Genomic DNA, 22,169 nt, shown 5'->3' with positions numbered 1-22,169 from the left:
TTCTTGGTTTCAGCCTGAAGTTCTCTGATCTGTATGGAAGATACACTTTACAGTGAGAACTATGTGCTGGATTATGTGAATTTGAATCGCTTTTTAGTTTCTAATGTGAATGCATGACACAACGTCGTATTTCAGGAAATGTGCTGAGTTTGCGTACACAAGCATGATGATTATTGCATAATAAAAAAAGTGTATTGGCAATTACGGGAACAAAATCTTGTACTAAAGGTTGAATCCTGCTCTTGCTGCTCTTGATTCTGATCTTAATATTTTCAAAGGCATGTTTGCTTTTTTTTTTATCCTGTAGTTAATATTGTAGAATTTGGTGGGATTTCATATACTGCACAGAGTTATATGGACTTACAGCAAAAACAGCCTTCAGCTGCAGGACTGTGGCTTGCTGAAATCTAATGCTCGTGCTGAGGATGACCCTGTCCTCCCAACAGAAAGTTCTGCAAGACAAGGACTTAAAGTACTTCACTGCCCCCATCTTAAATCTACAGAGAGAGGTTTTTCAGAGGCAGATATACCAAGCACATACTCAACTTGATTTTTCAAATTCCAGTTTCTGCTTTTGAAAATCATTCCCAAGGTCTGATACCTTCTTAAGCCTTGCATGTTTTATCTGTACTTGAAAGACTTCACTTCTGCATCGCAACACTAGTGTTTCTCCTTTTCTTTCTGAAAAGAAGATACAAAATTGAATAAAAATAAACGCCAGTTTCTGCCTCCGTGTCCCAATCTTGTCCCCCAAATGCTTCTCAGACTTCATAGATAGTATTGCTAGTCTAATCTGCTCTCTCAGAAAGTCAATGTTTTTTTTCTAATGCCCAAAGCGTACATCCTCAGTAGCCTAGTTTCCAAATCTTAAAGATTTGGAAAGCTTTTCCAAAGCTTAGAAAAATCTACTGATCTTCTTTTTCTGCTAATCTGTCAAGTTGTGGTTTGAATCCAATTTTACACAAGCACCCATGACATCCTGTGTCAGAGCTCCATATTTAATTACATTTTTTAAAAATCATTCCTTTTATTTGGTTTAAACAAACAAACAAAACACCTGCCTTCCTTTTGTTACTCTGATAAACACCTGGTTGATTCTTGCATAGTCTGTGCAAGTCATAGACTTTAATTCATTTCGGGGATCTGTCTTTGATGAACTTAGATTTTAGTTCTGAAAATTTATTCCACAGATATATTCTTTTTCTGAAAACTTGGCAGGGGAGCCAAAAGGTTTTGCCTATTTTTTATTTTTTTTTCTTCTGGTGGGGGGGAGGAAGGAATTAATTGAAAATTGGTTTTGCTTCTTATTTTGGCAGTAGGGTTGTAGATTCTGGGGCACTGTGACAATCTGAATTTTGGTCACTTCATAAACTTTTGGCATGATAAATTTGCATACGTTTCATAGTTTGAGTCTTCCAAGATGATATATATGCCTAAGTCTTATGAAGACTTTCCCTGCACTGGCTGGGGAAGGTCTATACTGAGTCAAGCAGTTGAGGTAACAGCAAGGTCCCTCTCCTATACAGGCAACTGCCCGCCAGCTGGACCCATGAAGAGAGAAATTTATCTGTGCAATGAGAAATGTATCAGAATTTATCTGAGAGCGAAGACAACTTGCCATTTGCAAGAAAATTTGCGCTTAAGAGACTCAGATATGACAAAAAGATAGAAACTGCTTTGCCAGAAAGAAAGAAACCTGATACGACAGGGATTTACCTGCTACCTGGCGCTATCTGAGCAATGGCAATGGGAGACGTGGATCTGCAAGCAAAGGCGAGGCAGGCATTGCAGGATGAGAAGACTGATGTTTTATTTGGAAGAGAAGGCAAAGGACTAAGACACACATTTGGGAAAGGCAGGAGTAAATCGAGTCCAGAGCAAACACTTGCCAAGGCACACCTCCCTCTAGACTTTGGAATGGGACTCAAGATACCCGAGTTATGCCCTGCCCGAATGATGCCATGCCTGTGTTACTGCAACCTCTGCCGAAGAGCGCGCATCAGAGTGCTGAGTCAGGCAGAGGACGAAAACCAAGATCGTTCTTTAGTATTTCAAGTAGCGGAGGACTGCTGCATAGATCTAAAGTACGGCTCTTATCATAATGCCGCGTAATGAAATTTGGTGGTTTGTTTCCTTTGCTTAACAGGAAACTATATAAGCACACACACAATAAAACAATATTGTTAAAGGACTGCTGAGATTAGAAAGTCTTAAAAACTAGGAAATACTTGACCAATTTGTGCAATCTTTGTTCAGTCTTCTTGTGCATTTGCCTTACGAAAGCTTTCCATTGCACGATTACTTGCCCTACGTTCTGTTGCAGGCACAGAAGGGGACTGCCTTGGCGCCGGCTGAGAGCGGTGTCTGCTTCGGCTGTGCGCTAGGTGACACGAGGCAGGTTTCACTTCTTACCGGGAGTTTTTCACTCTGGTCTGTTTCAACTTCGTTTTGCTGAGTTGAAGACAACAATTAATGCATACCGGTGTTAACTAGTATTTCTGGAATGTACGATCACTTTACTGGCTAAACGTTGCCCAACTTATCGGAGAGAAATACGCAGATTTTCTGATAAATTTAAATAGTCTAGAAAGAACACAGTTTGCAGGAATTTACAACATTAGTCATTAACCAACAAAGCTAATCTCTGTGTATTTTGTCTAGTAAAGAAAGTTGCTAAGAAAACCATGGATGCAAAATTAGAAGAAATGATCTACAAGAGCGTAAGTAACAATGGACCAAACTTGAAAAAACTTGCTTCAAAATCATGCCATACTTTCAAGTATTGTTTTAAATAATGACTTTTAAGGTTAAGAAAAATCCCTAAGTCCATTTATTCTGTATCTGCCTCCACTAATAGCAGTAGAATGCATACCATGATTATGCACGTAACCCAAGGCTGTTTTCACATGAGACACATCATCATCTTCATCATCTGTTCAGCTACATAATATGACCTGAAACTCAGTTCAGCACCTGAATTCTCCAAATGGGTGTGTTAACAGAAAATTCTAGGGAACAATTGCTTCCCCTTGTACCTCACGGAGTCTAGCTCTCTGGACACTAAATAAAGCATACAAGTGTTTGGACAGGAGGCTTTCAGATAATTTCAGTTGCTACTAGATGTAACAGTGTTAACACAAATACCAGTAATGCTCTTTCTGTGTGGTTACAGCCACCATTATTTTTGCAGGATATCAGAAACATACCTACAAGTCTTTCATACAAAACGTGAATTTAAGGTTATAACTGCTTGTGGTCATTCTGAAGTCTGTTCCCCTAGCTGTTTGCAAATTAAAGTACCATTCGGTGCAAGTGATGTTGGCGGACTGTTTACCTTCAGACAGAAATGTTATTATTCTCCTTTTTCTTTGCTAAACAATTACATCCTGCTGCTGCTGAGTACAGACACATCGGTACTCCGTTGGTAAATTACCTGGTCTCTGGTTATTCACGAAACGCTGATGGAACTACATGTGGGGGGGAAGATGAGCCAACAGATACTACTAATGTTTACATCTTTTGTTTGAAAACTTTCATTTTTGTAAATTCTAATGGACATAAGCCCCAAACGGTCTGTTACTACTTTGATGTTTTGCTTTTTCCGGCTTAGGATGACATAAATGTGGACGTTTGAAGCTGCCGCCCGGTGAAGACCCCGGTCCCCGCAGCAGCACCATCAGCAGGCGGCCGCTCCCGCGGGGCTCCCACCCTCCAGGAGAGGGCAGCGGCACGCCCCGCGCCGACACGGCCGCCCGCCTGGCCCGGCCCGGCCCGGCCCGGCCCGGCCCCCCCTGCCCGCCCGGCTCCGGGCCGCCAGGGCGGGGGAGGCCGGCAAGCCCCCGCCGCCCCGCCGGGGAGGAGCGGCGCCCCGCCGCAGCGCAGCCTTTGTCTCACCGCCGAGACGCCCGGGGCTGCTCACCCCCTCGCGCCCCGACGAAGCCCCGCTTCCCCGGCGGGAGGAGCGGGCAGAACCCCCCGCAGGCCGCCCCGCACCGCGGGACGGGACGGGAAGGGGGGGGCCCTTCCCCAGCGGCCCGCCCCGCCCGGGTGCCGGCGCCCCGCCTCCGCGCCCCACAGGGGCCGGCGGGGAGCCGCTGAGTGACGGCCGGGAGGCGGGCGGCGGCCGAGGCAGGGCCGGGCCGGGCCGGGCCGAGCCGGGGGAGAGGCTGCCGCTGCGGCGCGTTGGCGGGAGGCGAGGCGAGGAGCGGGCGGGCGGGCAGGCAATGCGCTGCCGCAGCTCCGTCTCGGCGCAGGCGGCAGCCTTGTGCAACCAATATGGCTGCGTGCGCCCGCGAATGAAAGGAGGCGCTTGGAGCTGAAGCCGTCTCCCCCCACCCCCCTCCTCGCCCCACGGCCGTGTGGCCTGTAGCGAGCGGAGGAGAGAAGTTGTCTGGGCTGCCCCGCCGGGGGGTGGGGGGTGCCCGGCAGGCGGCGGCCCTTCCCACAGCTCCTGCTCCCGGGGGCAGGGGAGAGGAGAAGGAGGAGAAGGAGAAGTTGTTTCGCCGCCCGGGGGGGACGGAAAGGAGGCGAGAGGGGCGCCAGCTGGAGGAGGAAGAGGAGCGGCAGCCCCCGACGGCGGCTCGCCCCCCGTCTGCCTGAGGGGGAGCGCGGCGGCGGCGGCTCCCGGCCCGGAGGCAGAGGCAAAGCCGCCCTCGGCCCAGGTCCTGCCCGAGCTCCGCGCCTTTTCCCCGGGACGAAGTTTCGCCGGGGGCCGCTGCGGGGGCGCCGGCTGCCGGAGGAGGGCGGCCGGCGGCGCCCCTCCTCGGCCCGCGCCTCCCCGGGGGCGGCGGCGGCGGTGCGCGGCCCCGGCGGGCGAAGTTTGGCCGGCGGCGGCCTGCCGCGGCCATGGAGCCCAAGCACAAGGAGCTGCTCGCCCAGTGCCGCCAGAGCCTGGCGCAGGCCATGACCGAGGTGGACAAGGTGGTGGAGCTGCTGGAGGCTGCCGGCGCCCTCGGCCCCCGCGACCTGCGCGACCTGGAGGCGGCGGGCGGCGGGAAGGCCGAGCTGCTCATCGCCCTGCTGCTGGCCAAGGAGCGGGACCACTTCCAGGACCTGCGGGTGGCCCTGGAGAAGACGCAGCCCCACCTGCTCTCCATCCTCTACCTGAACGGCGTGGCGGGGGCGCCGGCGGCGGCCGAGACGGCCGGTAAGAGGGGCCGTGGGGCGCGGGGCCCGGGGCAGGGGCAGAGGAGGGGGAGGGCAGCGGCTGCCCCCGCCCAGCCCCGCTGGGGCAGCGGGTAGGGGAGCGGCTGGGCAGCGCGGGCCCCTCGGCCCCCCCCGTCCTGAAGGCGGGAGGGAGCGGGGCGGCTGCGGGTCCTCCTTTTGCGGGGGGTGAGGGGGGGCGGGGAACTCTCCCGTGTTTGCGCTTGGGCTCTCGGTTCTTGTTTTGTGCTCCCGACCCTTTTCCTTTCATTTCTGGCGGGCGCGCTGGTACTGGTCCCCGAGAGGTGCCGCGGATGCTGCACGGTGCCCTTAGGAGAAGCCACCCCAGCCTGGCTCTTGCTGCCACTCCCAGAAGCCGGGTGCCGGTCGGGGGCTAAGAAAAACCGAGCCCGAAGGGGTTTTCCTACCCCGAGCTCCTCTGGGGCCGCGGTGGTGTTAGGCAGTCGCTTCTTGACGGGGCGAAACTGTGAAACTCCCCCCTGCAGCCAGTTTGCTGGAATACGCTCGCTGGCAGGACTCCAGCAGATGTGCGGTTGAATAAATATTGTAACTATTTTTCTCCGGACAAAGATATGTATGTTTGAGGCTATATTACTGTAACTCTTCTTGGTGGTTAGAACAGGAAAACAATTGATTTAACTGCAAATCCAGATGAGAAGAATTTGAGTGTAGACCTCCTTCTTACCTAAGTTGGGCTTTGACCCACAGGTCTTCCCCTATTCTGCCCCCTCCAAAAGAAGCTACGGTCTACTTTTATGTGGACAATACCAGGCTTTAAATAATAATAATGATAAAAAAGATTTGGTGATAATACACAAGGCCTTGCACGTGCAGCTGTGTTTCTAGATGAGAAATACTTAAATTGAATTAAATGGTAATTCTGTGTTGCAGATGACAGATAAAGAATATGCAGTTGTCCAAGTGACATGTAGGTGTTCTCTTCCAGTGTGTGTCCAAGTTGACTGATTCAGAAACGTGGGGTCTCTTTTTGGTTTTGTTTCCAGATTTGGGAATTGCAGGGTCACTACCTGTTTACGTAAGGAACTGCATTGGGAGGGCTTCCCTGGCTCTTATAAACTATACCATTTCTTTAAGAAAATAAAACCCTTTAAGAGCTGCTTCCATCTGGAAAATAGTGCTTGCATGTGCAGTTGCACTGTGTACTCTGCCCTTATTTGAATTATGCTGTTGATGCTAGGAGTTTGGTAAACACAAAAAAAAGCGTGAGGGTCTTACGTTGTTTTATATCAGCGTATTATAGTGTACGGCCTTTTGTAATGAATATATGGCAGGACCTCACAGAATGGGGAAAAATGGACTGAACAATAGACCTCAACACTTGTAACATTATGTGGTCGACATCAACGGGAGATGAGGGCACTTGCTGCCTTTCAGGATGGGACCCATGATGTTTTTGTATGATTAGATTAATGCTCGGTCTTGTCTTGTTGAGAAGATGCATTAATGGTACTGGGCTACTAACGTTCCCCAGCCTTAAAAACAAAGGTGTAAAACATGAATGGCAGGAAAAAATGAAGTAGACGTTGGATATAGTAATACTCTTTATTTTTAAAATACAAGTTGGAATTGCAAAATGTCTCGCAACACGGAGCTCTCAAGGGAAAAGTAGTTTGATTGGCAAAATGAACTGTATCCTCCTTGACTGAATGCGTTCATAAGGCTAACCTGAGTTAAATTAACATCTGTGTGGGGAAGGATGTTCCCCTGACATGATGGGTTTTAAAATTTTATTGCTTTCATTTATCAGCAGTAATAAAGAGCTAACTTCAAGAGTTACGGTTTTGTTTCCCTTGCGATAAACATGTTTACAAATTAGTACACAGGAGGTTGCTAACAGTGAGCTTAAGAATAAACCATCGTGCACATAGGAAGGTAAAGGACCTGAGCCTTCAAACACTGCTGTATATATTCCAACTTTACTCCCCTGAGGAGGTCTCATGGTAACTAGTCATTAGGCTTCTTGTGTGCTCACTGAACGCCTCTGGAAAAATTCCTGGTCTATGTGCGAGTTTGTCCTGGATGTGTTATGCAAAGAGTTAATGTTTGAGGGTAACTGCGGTAGAAAGGTTCTTGTTTGAACCTGTATTCAGGTGTAACTAGGTTTTACTCTGATATCTCCCTGTAGGAAGTCTGACCACCCATCTGCTCTTCTCCTGCCGTTTAGGAGTTTTACTCCTTTACACTGGGGATGTTGAAGGCTGATAGTCAAGTCTCTTTTTGTTCTTTAGGTGTAGTAGTAAACTGTAAACATGGTAGCAAGGAGAGCTGTTGCATTCTGTATTTAAAATACTTAAGTGAAACAGTCCTCAATGCGTATTATGTAAAATGCCTGTATTCTTAAAGGCAAAAAATATATATCTTAAACATCCCTTTAATTGAACCTATCCAGCTGAATTAATTTTTAAAATTACCATTAGTATATGAAAAAAATGACAGTTTACAGTGGTACCCTTAATTTTAGTATTGTTTGGAAGAGGAGGCTAATATGAAGTACATCCCCTGAATGCTTGTTGGAGGTGAAAATTATTTATAACCTATAACTTCTTGTAGTAGTGTTTGCTAATTTCTTTTCCCAGTGTGCTGCTGTTGTGAAGGAAATGGGAAGGTAATCAGCAATATAATTTTGTTTAAAGTTGCGGAATTCAGCATATAGTCTGCTCACTACACTAGCACGAGTGATTCTCCTTCCATTTTAACGTACGCGATGTGTACCATTACTTTGTGTTTTACTTTGCGTTTTCTTCCTTCTCATTTTAAATATCACTTCCTATTGGACTTGAAAGGTGATATGTAAACTCGGATGGAAACTCAGGCTGTTATTTGTACCAACAGTTCTTGTGGCTGGCTGGACAATGTAGAGTTGACACTTTTATAAGTATTTATCTACACAACACGGCGGGGAGTAAACAGCTGGTCTGACTGCTGAAGGGAAAGAACTGGGGTCCTAGTAACTGCTGAAAGAGTTCCAGTATAGATAACTCTCTCTCTACGTTACAAGGAGCATTCTTTTCTTTGTAGAATTTCCCTCAGTTCAGTTCCCATTTAAATATATTTGTCTTCTATAGTAGCTTCTAATTGCTTTTTTTAAACCTAAACCTGTATAGCGGTTTCTGGATCACAGTTTCTCCAATAAAATGTACATTTGTAAGGTTGTTTTGTTTCTAATTTGAGAATAGTGTGCCTAACTGTTAGTAAACAGAGTGTGAAATCTAACAGGAAACTACCTTCTGTCAAAGCAGAAGCTAAAGAAAGTGAGATTTGCTCTGTTTCACCTAGTCATGTTTAGAGACACTAGTCCTTCCTTGAGTAAGACCTTTGATTACTACGTTATGCTTTTGTGTAAATGTTTCTGTGAGAAATTGGCTCTGTCCATGTGAAAGTGACTGTTTGGCTGATTTAAAATCTCCCAGTACTTTGCACAGGGACTAATTCTTGAAGTAGTGTGCCAAGTGCTTTTATTTATTTTTGGGTGAACTGATGGATTATTATTAAACACTTGATTTGGCAAATTACCTCCATCATGCATGTGAGAAATCCTGTATTCTGATAGAATAACATATCCTTCTACTGTGGAAATAAATGACTTCTGAGCATTCAATTATCTCTTAGATATCTTGCTAAGCAGATAATATTTCATTCTTGTAGTTGATATAATGTGAATTTTGTGACATAAAATGTGTCCAAGACAAGAATACAGTGGAAGATACTTCATTGTGACAAGTACTATTAAAGATGTATTTTCTTTTGAATGTAATTAAAGGGCTAAACCAGAAATCTAATGGGACTACGTGGGCTTTAGACTCCTTCAGATAACGTGGAGCTTTGTACTTACATTTTTGTGATACTAAAAAAGTGGGAAAAAGGCGAGTTTGGTTGTCAAGTTTGGAATTTATTTTTCAGATGAACTTGTGGGGCTATGAAGGCGCTCCTAGTGCTTCATCCTCAAGCTGAGTAGATTGTTAAACTTAAAAAGCTTCACTGCTGGTTTCATAACTATTAAACTTTTAGGTTCACAGTTTCCTTTTATATTAGCAGTTGGTCTCCTACTTTTCTGTACCCATACAGCTGCAATCAGTGAGTGTGCGTCTGTAAGCTTAACCATAACATAATGGCTTTTTTACTGGAAGGATTTAGCACCATTTTGGATTTTAAAAGCAGAGCCTGTTAGGCTTCAGAGGTGTGTTATTTAACAGTTTCAAGATTGGAGTTTAAGTTTTAAACTTCAAAATTTAACATTCCAAATTGATTGCGTTTTTAAAAAGGTCTTTAAGGGGGCAAGAAGGAAAGAAGATGGTTGTAGATTGACTTTGTGTTGTGGTTTAACCCCAGCCAGCAGCTAAGCACAGGGAAAGAAGACAGTAGAAGTGCTCAGAGAAGCTGAGAAATCATGCTGGAAGCGTGCCTTCCTTGGGCAAGGAGAGAGGGGAGAATGAGGAGAAATTGTAAAAGCATAATTTACTGACTCAAGGACTGAACTGACAATTTTGCAATTAAGTACAATTTACACTCCCTTCTGTCACTGAAAATTGAAGAGTGGGAGAAGTGGAGCAGTATGTCTGGGTTTTTCCAGACTTGTTATTAGTTCCCAGGGTAGCTTCGCAAGCCTTGTTACAGGATTTCTTAAATTGTGCAGATGAAAAAGCAGGCAGCATTCAGAAGTCACACTAGGAGAAGTACAGGTCTTCAGCAGCGCTGAGCAGTAATTAAACTTGATAAAATACCCAGTGCTAGTCTTGTAGTACCTGTGTCTTCTGATGATCTCCGATTTGTGGTATCTCTTGGAATTGCCAGGCTAAAAAAATGCAGGAAGTTTCTGGCAAGTGTCCGGAGGGGTATTCCCAATGAAATGTCTAATAGTAAGTGACTGGAAGCAGGCTCTCAATCCCAAAGAAGGAAATGCGTGTTTTAGTAGTTCACAGATCCCAAGGGTAGTAGTTCTCAATTACATTTTTGCTGTGCTCAGGGAGGAGGTGGAAAGAAAGCTGGCCACAGTAAACACATGAGGACACGGTTTTCATCAGTGTAAAATGAATAATAATGAGTTTTGTGGTATCGGTGCATACAGCTATCGAGCTGCTTTGGACAGATGCAGGACTTTGTGTCTTACAAAATTACAGAAAAGAGGAGAGACATACATTTTTGAATGGTTCTTTTAGCTTGTTACTTCTATGAGTATCCTGAAATAGAAGCAGAAATTTCACTTTCAGACATGATCAGTAAGAAAAGCCAACGACTTTCTGTAACTAGCTCCTTATTTATTTGTTAAAGCTAAAGATTGCCTGTCTCAGAGGTTTCAGATCTTTAGCTTGATTTAACTACTGTTCTCAGTCTCGTTGTCTTGTAGCTTTAACCAGGGTTGGTTGCTGTGAGTTTTTTTGGACCTTTGGTCTAGATGGTGAAGACCACAGCCACCACATGGGTAGTGACTTTGGGCTTTCCAGTTCTGTTAGCAGCTTGCAATTTGAGGTAAGTATTCTTTTTTTTTTTCCTTTGCTCCTTGCTTTTAGCACTTTCTTTTTTTTTTCCCCCGTTTGTTTCTTTTAATTTGCTTCTTAGCTTCCCTTGCTCCTGTTAACTCTCTTTATCTTTCTCCCTTTAGTCCTAACTGTTATTTCAATTATTATTTTATAGCATTACAATTCCTTATTCAAAACCCTGGTCATTAGAAAGATACCAGTAAGTCTTGATAAATTCCTTCTACTTTTCACTTTTTTCTGACAATTCTTATGCTGTAAAATCTCAGTCTTTTTTTTAATATAAACAATCTTAAAATGTTGTACGTATAATAAAGTGAAAACATTTCCTTATGTAAGGTGTTCATAGTATTGATCGAGATGGCAAAACTTATTAGTGCATACAACATTGCATGAAAAGAGCTGTAGTAATGAAGTTGATGCATCTAGGGTTCTGTGACTTTCCAAATTATATTGAGTAGTCAATGCTGAAACATTATTTGTGACCTTCAAGATGCAAGTCACTGGCTGCTTTATTGTGAACAGTGATAATTTAGAACTGAATCATTCTGATGTAGGAGCTGGAAATGTCGCACCGACTGAGCTTTGGCTTGAGGCTAATCAATACTTTTCTAATGAAAGCGTAAAAGAAGGGTCTGTCCCTTGAAAAGAGATGAGTGGTGTTAGTGCATCTTGAATGTTGGAGCCAGGCTCTTCCAAAAGGGCCATATTTTGCAGTTCTCGGTGTTACTCTGCCATTCACATCTGGTATACTAAGTCTTGTCAATGCAAGATAGAACTACTAAAATGTTGAAAGAGGCCCTGTAGTACTGTAGCTTAGAAACTAGTTCAAAATACCTAGCGTACAATGTTTGCTGTGTAATTGGTATATTTGTATGCTTGCCATATGTTGTGGTGCACCAGCAGATGTGTTGATGGTGACAGGTGGTAATACCAGCATCCCTTGCTGTTGTAGCTAACAAATAAAGTTAAATTCGGGAACTCCTGTTGTAGGCTGTTGTGCAAGAGGAGTCTGATCTCCACAGGGCACCCTTTGCAGGCTTGAGAGGCTGGTGATAGCAGATGAGGCACCTAGAATTGATGGATCTTGAAGAAGCTGATGGAAGCACTTGGCCACTTGGGGTGAATGCTTAAGGATATTTTTCTTGGCGATGTATGATTATTAGGAAATACAGAATAACTTACTAGCACTGGAAGACCCTTCTTACCCAAACTGATGTCAGAGGAAGTCAAGAGCAGGCTATTTTATATATATAACCCCCACCTTCTTCTTCCTCACAACTTCTGAAGCCTCTAATTTCACAATTCCTGTGTTGAGTTGCTCAGCAGTTTGCTTGTTCACAGCATTAATTGTTCTGGAGAGCTGCTGTTTGTATTTTAGAAAAATCTTAATTTTTTTTTTTTTGAGTTGGCTGATAAAGGAATTGAATTTTAAATAGGCCATATTGCCCTGATTCAGAAGCTTTCCAGGCATGCAGCTGGCCTATTGCTGGAGAAAGCAAGCAAGTGAGAATGTAAAACCATTAAGTGTTTCAGCTGGAGAGTTGGGGGACTTGGGTAAAGAGGGGCAGTCTAAGGGTTGTTTTTTTGGCAGACTTTTTACATAATTGACAATTTATTGTGTATTCGGATGATAAAACAAGAAACTTTCCTCCTCCCCACCCTCAAACCCTCAAAGCCAACGTTCTTTAAACTTACTTCTAAGTTAGCTTTCCTAAAAATCCAGTTGGGAGCATTCACTCTTATTAATGCCTTGTGACAACTTTCTTGCCTCTTGTGCCCCCTCTCCTTTCACCTTGGCTTTTTATTCTACCTGCACATAATTGCTGATTCATGAACATGCTTATTATTCATGTACTTACCTTCCAGCATGTGAGTAATCCCTGTTTATATGCATCAGGTTAGGCATGTGCAAGTGTTGGCAGGATCCAGGCCTTGCATACTTAGCTCTTTGGATTAGACAATATCTTCAGTAAAGTACTACTTTTACGGTTGGGCCTTAGAAAGGGAGGCTGATGGCTGTTTGCTTCTCAGTGGTGCTCAAAATGGAGTTTGTGTGGGAAAACGTAGCTATAGTATAGGAGGAGGTATTTTCCTTGAGGACCGATGTAAAACAGTTGGAATTCTGGACTCACTTGGTGCAGGTCAGCTATCCCCTGTTGATGTTAGTGCACCAAAATCCTTGCTTTTCAAGTACATTCTTTCTTTCCGAGACAGACGTGCTGGCAGGTGTGTGTATGTATGGTTTTCTTTAAAAGCATCAGAACTTTTGGATTGGGGAGATAAAGCTGGTGTAGTAAATATCCTTATCAAAATTACCAAATACAGCTGCTAAATTGCTACATAGATGTTCATGTGTTATTTTAATAAGCATAAAACTATATTTATCTCTTTTATTGTTTCTGTTTCTTGTTTGCATTTGTTTTTCTTGTGGATAGCTTTCTGCTGTTGCGTACTTTTGTGGAAAAATAACTCTAGGAAGAGATAGTTTTGAGACTCGGGTAACCATGTGATCTTGCTCTTTTGGAGTACTTGCATAATTTCAGGTCGTCTTCCTCACTTATGATCCTCCTGCGGAAAGAGGGGTTGATTGAGTTGTTGGGAGCTCTTCAACTAGAAGTCGACAGGAGATTGACAGATGTGGTTTTAGTGACTTTCTTTCAGGAAAGCTTCTTGTCATGCAGTTTTAAAGTTCTCTTAAACACTTCATAAATGATCTTGTGAACATTTGCAGTGATTTTTATGAAGGTCTACTTTGCATTTAGATCATGATGATATTCTGTTTTTCAGGTGGTGTGCAAGTGAGTGTGTGTTTAATGGTGGTGAAATCAGGTTATCTAAAGGTTTTCTTTGAGGCTGTATGCATCACCACAAGAAAAATATTCAGGTATTAACTTCACTTCTTAATCTTTAAAATAATCATGAATGTCCAGTCTGGTTTTTCCCTTCTGAATGCTTTTATGAGAAAGAGCGATGTTATTTGAGAGCTCACTTAACCTTTAATTGAAGATAGGGCGTGTTGTATTTTTAACAGATTTGCTCTTTCAGTTTATTAAAGGCCATTTGACTTAAGTAGGTGTGGTTAAAAAGAATATAAAAAGCTTAAGTCTTAAACAAAACACCCCCCCAAAACAACAAAAAAACCCCCCAAACAAGCCTTAAACAACAGTAGGCTTTCCCTTGTAATTGATCAGCTGGCTTGTTGTCATCAGCTGCTCCATCGTTTAGTTCTTGATTTGGGCTAGACTCAGAATGAGCTATGTAGATACAACCTGAATTTTTGAAATAATAAAATCACAAAAAGCAGTACTAAACCCCCTCAAAATCAGAAAAGAGCTATTCTCAAGAGGGAATTCACTTTCAATTCTATTGTTTTCACCTTCAAGTGTTGGTATTTTTTTTTTTCCCTTTTAACAGAAAGGAGTATTAAAAATTTAACTTTCTAGTTCAGCCCCTTTTCTGCTTTCTGTGGCAGTGGTCCTTGGGATGCTCAGACTGCCTGTTTGTTTCCTCTCTAGACACGCTGCAACAGCTCCCCTTTGCTGCTCTGCCAGTGCGCAAGCAGCTTTTGCTTTTTATGCTGGAGAAATTTAAGTTTCTGAGGCTTCTAGTTGCTACTAGGGCATATTAGGAAAGGACACTTTCTGTAAGATGCATTGACTACTTCTTTAGGTTAAGAGTCTGAATAGTCTGCCTTAATGTATTAACCCTCCCCCCCCCCCCCCCCCCCCCCCCCCCCCCCCCGCTGAGTAGCACGAGGCTGACTTGGGTATAGGCTGCAGACATGAACTTTGAGATATTTAGTGAGTTATTTTTCTAAATTGCTGGCCTTGAAAATGTGTAGGCCAGCACTTTAAGGTACACTACACTCGCTCATAATTTGAATATATTCATCTGTTACCCTGGTTCATGAACCTTTCTTGTTTTTCTGGCATCTTTGCAGTAGTCAGGAGTATTTCGTAGGCTGCATTGCTGCAAGTGGCAGAGCAGTGTTTTGACTGAGCAGGAGAATGTTCCTTGATAACACTGAGAAGCAGTTTCAGATACTGAGGTCAGAAATACTTTCTGCCTTGGTTTTTTAGGACTTGGTAGGATATCAAGAGTATTGATATTAATATGAAAATCAGTAAATACATGAAGGAAATCTTCATCTGGCAAGGCTGGTGGCAGTCCTGTTCTGTATAATGTTGTTCGGCTGAAACCTGTGTGTAATGTGTGCTGGACTGGAAGAAAACACAGTGTGTAAATACTGAGCTGTTTTTCTATCTCTGGCTGAGATGATCTTCAGTGATTTGCTGTGCATACATGACTTGCATAAAATTTCATTTGCCACGGAGTATCCCATTATATTGTCTAGAATGTCAAATCTCAATTTAATTTTAGAGCCAACTGTAGCAAATTCATTAAGTGCTGCAAAAAGCCAGGTTGTTAGTATGGTTTTGGTACTGAACTTTTACTCTTTTGGGGCCCCTGATTTCCTCCTTTGCAGTGATAACCAGAAGGTAAAGGCAGACTGGTGAAACTGGAAGGATTGCAGCATGGCTATTACCTGGCTACAGTGATGAGCAGTTTACTGCGTGTACTGTGCTATACAGCGTGCTCCCTTGTAAGGAATTTCAGGGTGCTACACTGCATGTTGCTCAGCATCTCTGGAAAGTTAAGTTCTTTTTTTCTTCTTCTGCAAGTCTGCATTGCAGCAATACAGTGTCGAGTTTATTGGTTTTGCTCTGAATCTGTTTAGCGTTCTCACGGGCACGTGAGCCAGATCGTATCTGAGGGTTGTAGTAGCTGAAATAGGGAATCCACATAAAATGTTCTGTGAATTCATCTCATCACATGCATTTATATGTGTACATTTATGCAAGGAAATTCTTAATACATGCTGCTTTTGTAATGAGAAACACTTTTTTTTGGGAAGAAAATCTTTATATTGAAAGTAGATGAGACTTATAAAGACCAGTTCTCTCATCAAAATAATTTGGCTTATTCCTACAATGCATTTAAGAGAACAATAAAGAAAAAAAAAAACCCAAAATTAAGGTTTTGTTGAAGTATGATTGCTTACTTTATCATTATTGTGCAAGACACAAACCTACAGTAATCACTACAACCATTTTATAGCATTGTGGTGAAATAATAGCTTCTGAAAGATAATAAATGTGACATGGTTAGAGCTTTACAATTTTTGGGAATAATTCCCTGGTCTTATGACAGCGAGAGGAGGTGACTTTGGATCATTGGGGCTTTAAGATTTCTGACCTTGCAGATTAGAGCATGAGACCTTGGCCTTTGATTTAATTCTAACTAGTATCAGACGTTGGATAGTATCTGCATTTTATGTGGAATTCTTAGTATTAAAAATGCTTTCTTTTCTAGATCTGTTTCAGAAAATCACTGAAAGTGTGCTTAATTTTCTTAATGATTTCAGCAGAACTTTGTTAGCTGATGGAGGGGAGTCTCATTTGGCTGGCTAATCTCTGTTCTCGATTTTCTGCTGTCCTCATGTGTTTTTCAGTTCGCGTGCGGTGTATTGTGAAGATAGGCTACTCGGCTTTCCCGACTGAGCACTCGGTATCCTTTCATGATGGTGGTGTTAGGGGACCTGTTATGTATATGTACTATTCATGCACGTAAACTTGTACGTCTTAAAAGGCGATGAAATGGAATATACTGTTTTAAGTGATTTCTTTAATCTTATTTAATGCTACAGAATTTTAATCTTAATGTATTTTTTGTGTTGTTCTGCCCACCCCTCTCAGCAGTGTGATCTTAAATAGAGCTTATAATTATGGTAAGATACTGTATAGCACTGTAAACTAAAGACCATAGGAGTCACTTCTGTGATCTCCACTTTTCCTTTGTAGAAGACAAATATATAATAAAGTGCTTAATACGACAAATAACTCTGCATTTCCATAAGAGATATCCTTATGTTAAGGACAACTTTTTCAGTGAGACTCAAAAAGAATAAAGATCAGTTATACTTTTTCCAAAATTAAATAAATTTTGATTTGAAGAAATTACATAAAACACAGATGTCCGATGTTTGTTATGAACTTACTCTGGCTAACAAAGTTGTTCTGAGCATTTGTAAATAAAGGTAATAAATAGGTGTGGCATGTTGGGAAGCTGTAATGAATCATCTGCGTCTGGCTGTTGGATTGCAAGGTACACCAGTGGCTAGGCATTTCGTGAAAGGATTTTTGAAAGTTCTTGAAGAAGTAAAATTGTTCTTGAGTTCTTCTGTTACGCTGAACAAAAGTGATTTAGGGAAGTTAGTCTTTCTGCTCCCAACAGTTTTTTGTGGTTTGTGGGTGTTTTAATAAGTGCATCTTAAATATATATATCTGCAGCCTTCTGAACATAAAATTTGGGTTTGTCAAAATGCTTATTCATATCACAGGTCTTACTGAACTTACTATTTTTTTTTTTTCTTTTAAAACTTACTTCAAAGCAAATGCTTTGTGGGTTTTTTTTAATCTTAATTTTGTATCAGCCTGGAGAAATTTACAGAATACTTTCTAAACCAGAATTACCCAAAGACTAGTTTTTATTAAGCATGGATTAATTATCATGATGAAAATAATGAAATACATATATATAATTTTCCCTATAACTTTTCTCAGATCAAGAATAGGGTTTAAACAAAGTAACTTTGAGTCCTTGAAAGTTTCATTCTGTTGTCTCTATCAGATATAGTGCATATCTGCATTTTTGGCTGGAAGTGGCATCACAGGGAAAAGCTGTTATTCTGAGTCTTCTAGACAGCTCTGTGTTTATTAAGAGCTTCATTAAGAGTGAACCTGCTAATGCTTAAGCTAAGAATGCTCATTTCATGCTAGGATAAAAAACAATTTCAACTTCAAATAATGCTCCTAAAAAATGGCCTTTTAGAGAGAAGCTTTCTTTGCCAACTGCCTTCTGTATAATTTCATTTCTAAGTCTAAGCTGAACATCCAGCATTACTGATGTTAATTGCTCTGCCTTAGTTTCCTAGTGAAAAAATTGGGAATAAACATCGCGGAGGTACGTGTGAGAATGCTGTTAATGGAATGACCACCTCTGAAGGACTCAGGGACTTGTACCATGGAGAAGAGGGAAAATGATGTGTATTCAGAGCAGGATGTGAATAATGTATCATTAATAAAGTATGAGGCAACTCATCGCAAGGACTCCCTTTGTGATGAAAATCAGGTGGAGTTCTGTAAGGGGAAAAAAATAGATAATGGGCAATTATATGCGCTTGCTTAAGCCCTGAGCTTGTTTGCAGAGCTAGGTGACCTTTCATAGGCTCGGGTTGGGGGTAGGATTTCACAGTGTTTTCAACCTGCCTTGCAGCTCAGGTGTTCTGGGAGCTCTGGGTCAGAGGAGAGCGCGCCAGCCAGCCTGGGCTTGGGGTCTCTCTGCTTTGTAGCATGGGTGGGGTGATGATGAGCTTCTCAGAGATTTAGGGCTGAGAGGTGGAGTGGGTGGCTGAGAGAAGCGAGAACAAACTTCTTGAACTTTCTCTGCAATGGCGATTGTGAGCATTCCCTGTTTGCTTTCATACAAAGTCAATTAAGTTTGCTGAAATTATCCTCGCTACTAGTTAGAGTTTGCATGAAGAATTCCCGGCCACATATAAGAAATGTTTAAAAAAAGCTTTTTTACCAGTACTGTTATAGTTGTTGCCACTCTAGTAAAATACATCTGGTTTTGGCATATCAGTTTGAACACAAAAATTAAAGGTCAGGATGTTTGTTGAGCCAAAGTCCAGGGCTTGGGCATGGCCAGATATGCAGGGATCCATAATTGAAAATGTGTATGAATACCCTTAACTCTAGTGTGTTCCTAAATATGTCAGTTCATGACCCTAAAGTTAAGAATTTGCCTCTGAACATTTTGACGGATTTGACTTCCATTACATAAGTCTGTTTTGCGATTACTTCTTCGACTACTGCGTAAAACTCATACAAAAAGCCCTTTGCAGTGCATGGGAGATGTAGTTGATTTCCCCAGCTTGAGTGGGATAACCGTGGTAAAATGGTTAGTGCAAATTTACTGATAATCTTTGCTGCTACTTTCAGATATGCAGGTGGTTCACATACGATGATGGAATGTGAATTGACTGCATTATACGAAGACAGAGTATTCTTTTTTTTTCTGTGCTCAAATGCTACTTGCAGATCTGAAATGGAAACGTATTAACATTTAAAATGTGCAATCTTAATACTGTTTTCAGACACTGAGCAGAAAGCGTGTTCATGGGTTTGCAGTTAGTGGAAAATGTCAAACTAGATGTTATGTGTCTTGCTATTGGGTATTCCTCTTCAATGTTGATGCTGTAAGAAAATGGGAAATTATAGAAGTATAGTCGAGTTATAGTTGCTATACAGTGTTTAGACATGGGATTGCGAAATTTATCCTCAAGTCTGAGTGTAAAGATGTTGGTTCACTTTCACGTGAAAAGTTGATTCTTAGGTGGAACAGGGTATTTTTGTCTTTTTTCTCAAAATTGGCAAAAATTGCTCATTTCCATGAATGCATGGATTATAGTGACAGTAACGAATTGAAGACTTTTGGAGAGGGTTCCTGTCATTCGGAGGAAACTAATATGTGTATGTGAACACTATGGCAGAGCAGATCATGCGTTATAAAAACATAAATGACTTGCCAAGTTACATCTTCTTTTTCTTAGAATTTATGTTCAAAATGATGGGTTTTTTTCAACAATTAATCTCACTTTACAGGTTCAGAATGGTGGTAAAATACAGTTTTACAGTTGGAGAGGTTTGAAGCAGAGAAGGGAGGAGTTTGTCCCGAAGAACAGAAACGAAGCTGGGAATGCAGTACCTGCTTCAGCGCTCTGTTAGACAGTGCAGCCCACAGAAATAGGAGTGCAATTGTCATTATTTTCAAAATTAATGCCTTAAAATACATTATACAAACTAAAGCTAATATTAAAGTGCTGTGACTGTATCACAGTAGCTGTGTCTTCCTGGTGTATTTTGACAAAAATAGCCTACCACCCGGTACAAAGAAGAAATACAGGAAAGCCTGCAACCTCTCCCAGTGGCTTACTGCTGATGGACTTTGTAATTACATCTGTCTAACTCCATCTGTACCCTGCTCGGCTAGAGGTTGGATTTAAGATTAATTGTATGATGGAGGATCCTGGCTTAAAGCTATATCTTAATTAGAATTCACAATCCATTTTACATAAAAATAGCTGAAAACTGTTTTCTAAAAGAACACTGATTATAGGGCAAATGAAAACATTTTGGTTTTTTTTCATAATTTGGGAATAACTTAAGTATATATAAATATATTCCCATGCCATCTGGTTTATTTCTCTCTTTATCTTACTCTTGGCTTCTGTCGTCTTGCTTATTGCTCTTTGCCTTTTTAATTAATAGGAAAAAGCAAGTAGAAATGATCTGTGATCACAGAAGTGATCTGTGATCACAGTAACATTCAAAGATTATTGAATGCTGTGAAAAATAGTGCTTTTTTGTGTTTTGAGATTTACTGCTGTTGAACATAGCTCTGATATTGATATGAATATACTAAATCCCTTTAAGTTGGCTGTGTAATATTTTACTTAGTGTAATTAATCACTTTTTTCTGGAAAATACAACGTTTTTCAGAAATAAGTAGTTCAGTTCTTGAACTGCAATGCTAAGGTTGAACTATGATAGTTGATGCGTTTAACTCTTATGTTCTGGTGGTGTCCTGGCTGAAATGGATCTGTTTCTAAAAGCTGTGATTTGGAAGTATTTAATTAAATGTGCAGGAGTTAACATTTACCGTATTCTAGGAACTCTCAGGATGCAGTCTTGTGAAGACTGATAGAGAAATTCTGTCTGTTCTAATGATTTGGGTCAGAGGAGAAAAAGAAGGAGAAGATACAGTTATCTTTTATTTGGGTTAATTTATTCTCAAGTGCTACAATGTAACTTTAGAACTGTTTGTGTGTTTTGGGGGGTTTTTTTGTTTGTTTTTTTTTTTTTTTTTAAACTCTGTAAAAACAGTGTTTTGGGCCCAAGAGATTTTCTTCAGGTGAAGTGAGTTTCAATAAGATAACCTCTTATGTTTTTAAAAAAAAAGGGGGGGGGGAGGAAGTCCTAAAGACCTTCCTTAGACAGCATCACTTAAAAGGTTCAGTTCAGTTTGACAAGGTGCATAAGCATATGCTCCTCTTCAGCAAGAGAACACTTCCTCTCTTGGGTTTTATTGCTGCTTGCATGAGTTAAGATGATTAACTTGACCCTAATGTTGTTAAACCAGTGCCTGAGTTCCTGATACCATAATTTGCAAACAAAATTTGCTTTCTCATAGTGTCAGTTGCATTCCAGTTTGGCAGCATTTGGAAGTTAAATGCCCTAGCTTGGTGCTTCCTTGCTCCTGTTGAAGATCCTACAGGGGAATGATCTTAGATGTGAAAGAATATTCTGAACTGAAGGAAAAGCACAAAAATATTTTTCAAACCTCAGGGTTTCTGTATTTTATTTGAAACTTTGTAGTAAGCACCTGAATCATGGGATAATAATTTTTAAAGTTCCCTTAAAAATTAAGAAACTGAAGTTGCTTTTCACCTGACATAATGTAGATTTTGAAAATATGAAAATATGCAGGTTTGTATACCGATTGTAAGTGTTAACAACTTTGTTTTCCTATTTGTTTTTTAAAAATGCCATTCATAACACCAAGTTCTCTTGCATTTTGCCATTTGGTAGCAATCTACACAAGGTCTGTGTTTTGCCACAGAAGGGAAATAAAGCCGAGTAACTGATGTTCAGGGTGTTTTACAGCTGGCCAGAGGTTGTCGCTGTGAACCCCCTTGCAGAGGATTGTGTGAAGGCCTGCCATTAAGACTGTGTGACTTGATTATGTGACTGTTCAGAGTAAATGACTCAAGCTAATCTCTGATTAGCGCGTGATCTTTAGCCTTACTGGAGCCATGCTAAGAGTTAGTGAAGAAGTAAGAAATCTCATTTTCTACTACTGGATCATCTAAGAACTTTTTTCTCTTTATTTGATTAAAAGACTGCTATGGTATAGAGGTGTCTTGACATCTTGGCCCTATTTTTGCTTGCTTCAGGTCTGTCTTTAATAGTTTTGCACGCAAATTTGGAACTGGTGGTTAAAAGGGGACATTGTGTCTTGAGCAGCGGCATTACCGAGAGAGGAAATAGTCCTTCTGGGACAGCACCATGGGATTCGAGCTGATGAGAAGGGCAGTGCCGTGTGGTAGGATAGATGGTATTGACACTGGCAGCGTCTTTAACAGAGAAGAAAGCACAACTGGGTTTTTATGTAAGGAGGTATGTCTTGAATTGTTGTTTATAGCATATGTACAAAACTGAGAAGCTTTACTTTGTGCTGATTATACTTTCTGAAGGGAATGTTGTGCTTTATTGCTGCAGCTTGAGTGTCTTTGGCAATAGGGTGTGATTTTTGTCTTTGCTGATTATGCCACAGCTGCTCACCCCCTTCCTCATCAGCGTCTCAGTTAACGTGGTTACCTGGATC

At 41.7% G+C, this 22,169-nt stretch overlaps 1 protein-coding gene across 1 annotated transcript in view; it reads left to right on the top strand.

The window, feature by feature from the left end:
- Window positions 1–4,845: 4,845 nt before the first annotated feature.
- DLG5 (discs large MAGUK scaffold protein 5) overlaps window positions 4,846–22,169 on the top strand; it is a 111,648-nt gene continuing 94,324 nt past the window's right edge. Inside the window, exon 1 of the mRNA XM_050899211.1 lies at window positions 4,846–5,146. Within this exon, the coding sequence (XP_050755168.1) occupies window positions 4,846–5,146 (301 nt within the window). The remainder of the gene's footprint in view (window positions 5,147–22,169) is intronic.

The sequence above is a fragment of the Gymnogyps californianus genome, chromosome 6 (genome assembly GCF_018139145.2).
Source record: "Gymnogyps californianus isolate 813 chromosome 6, ASM1813914v2, whole genome shotgun sequence".
Classification (NCBI taxonomy): domain Eukaryota; kingdom Metazoa; phylum Chordata; class Aves; order Accipitriformes; family Cathartidae; genus Gymnogyps; species Gymnogyps californianus.
Note: the sequence above shows the minus strand (reverse complement) of the source record. Positions and strands in the feature narration are given on the sequence as shown.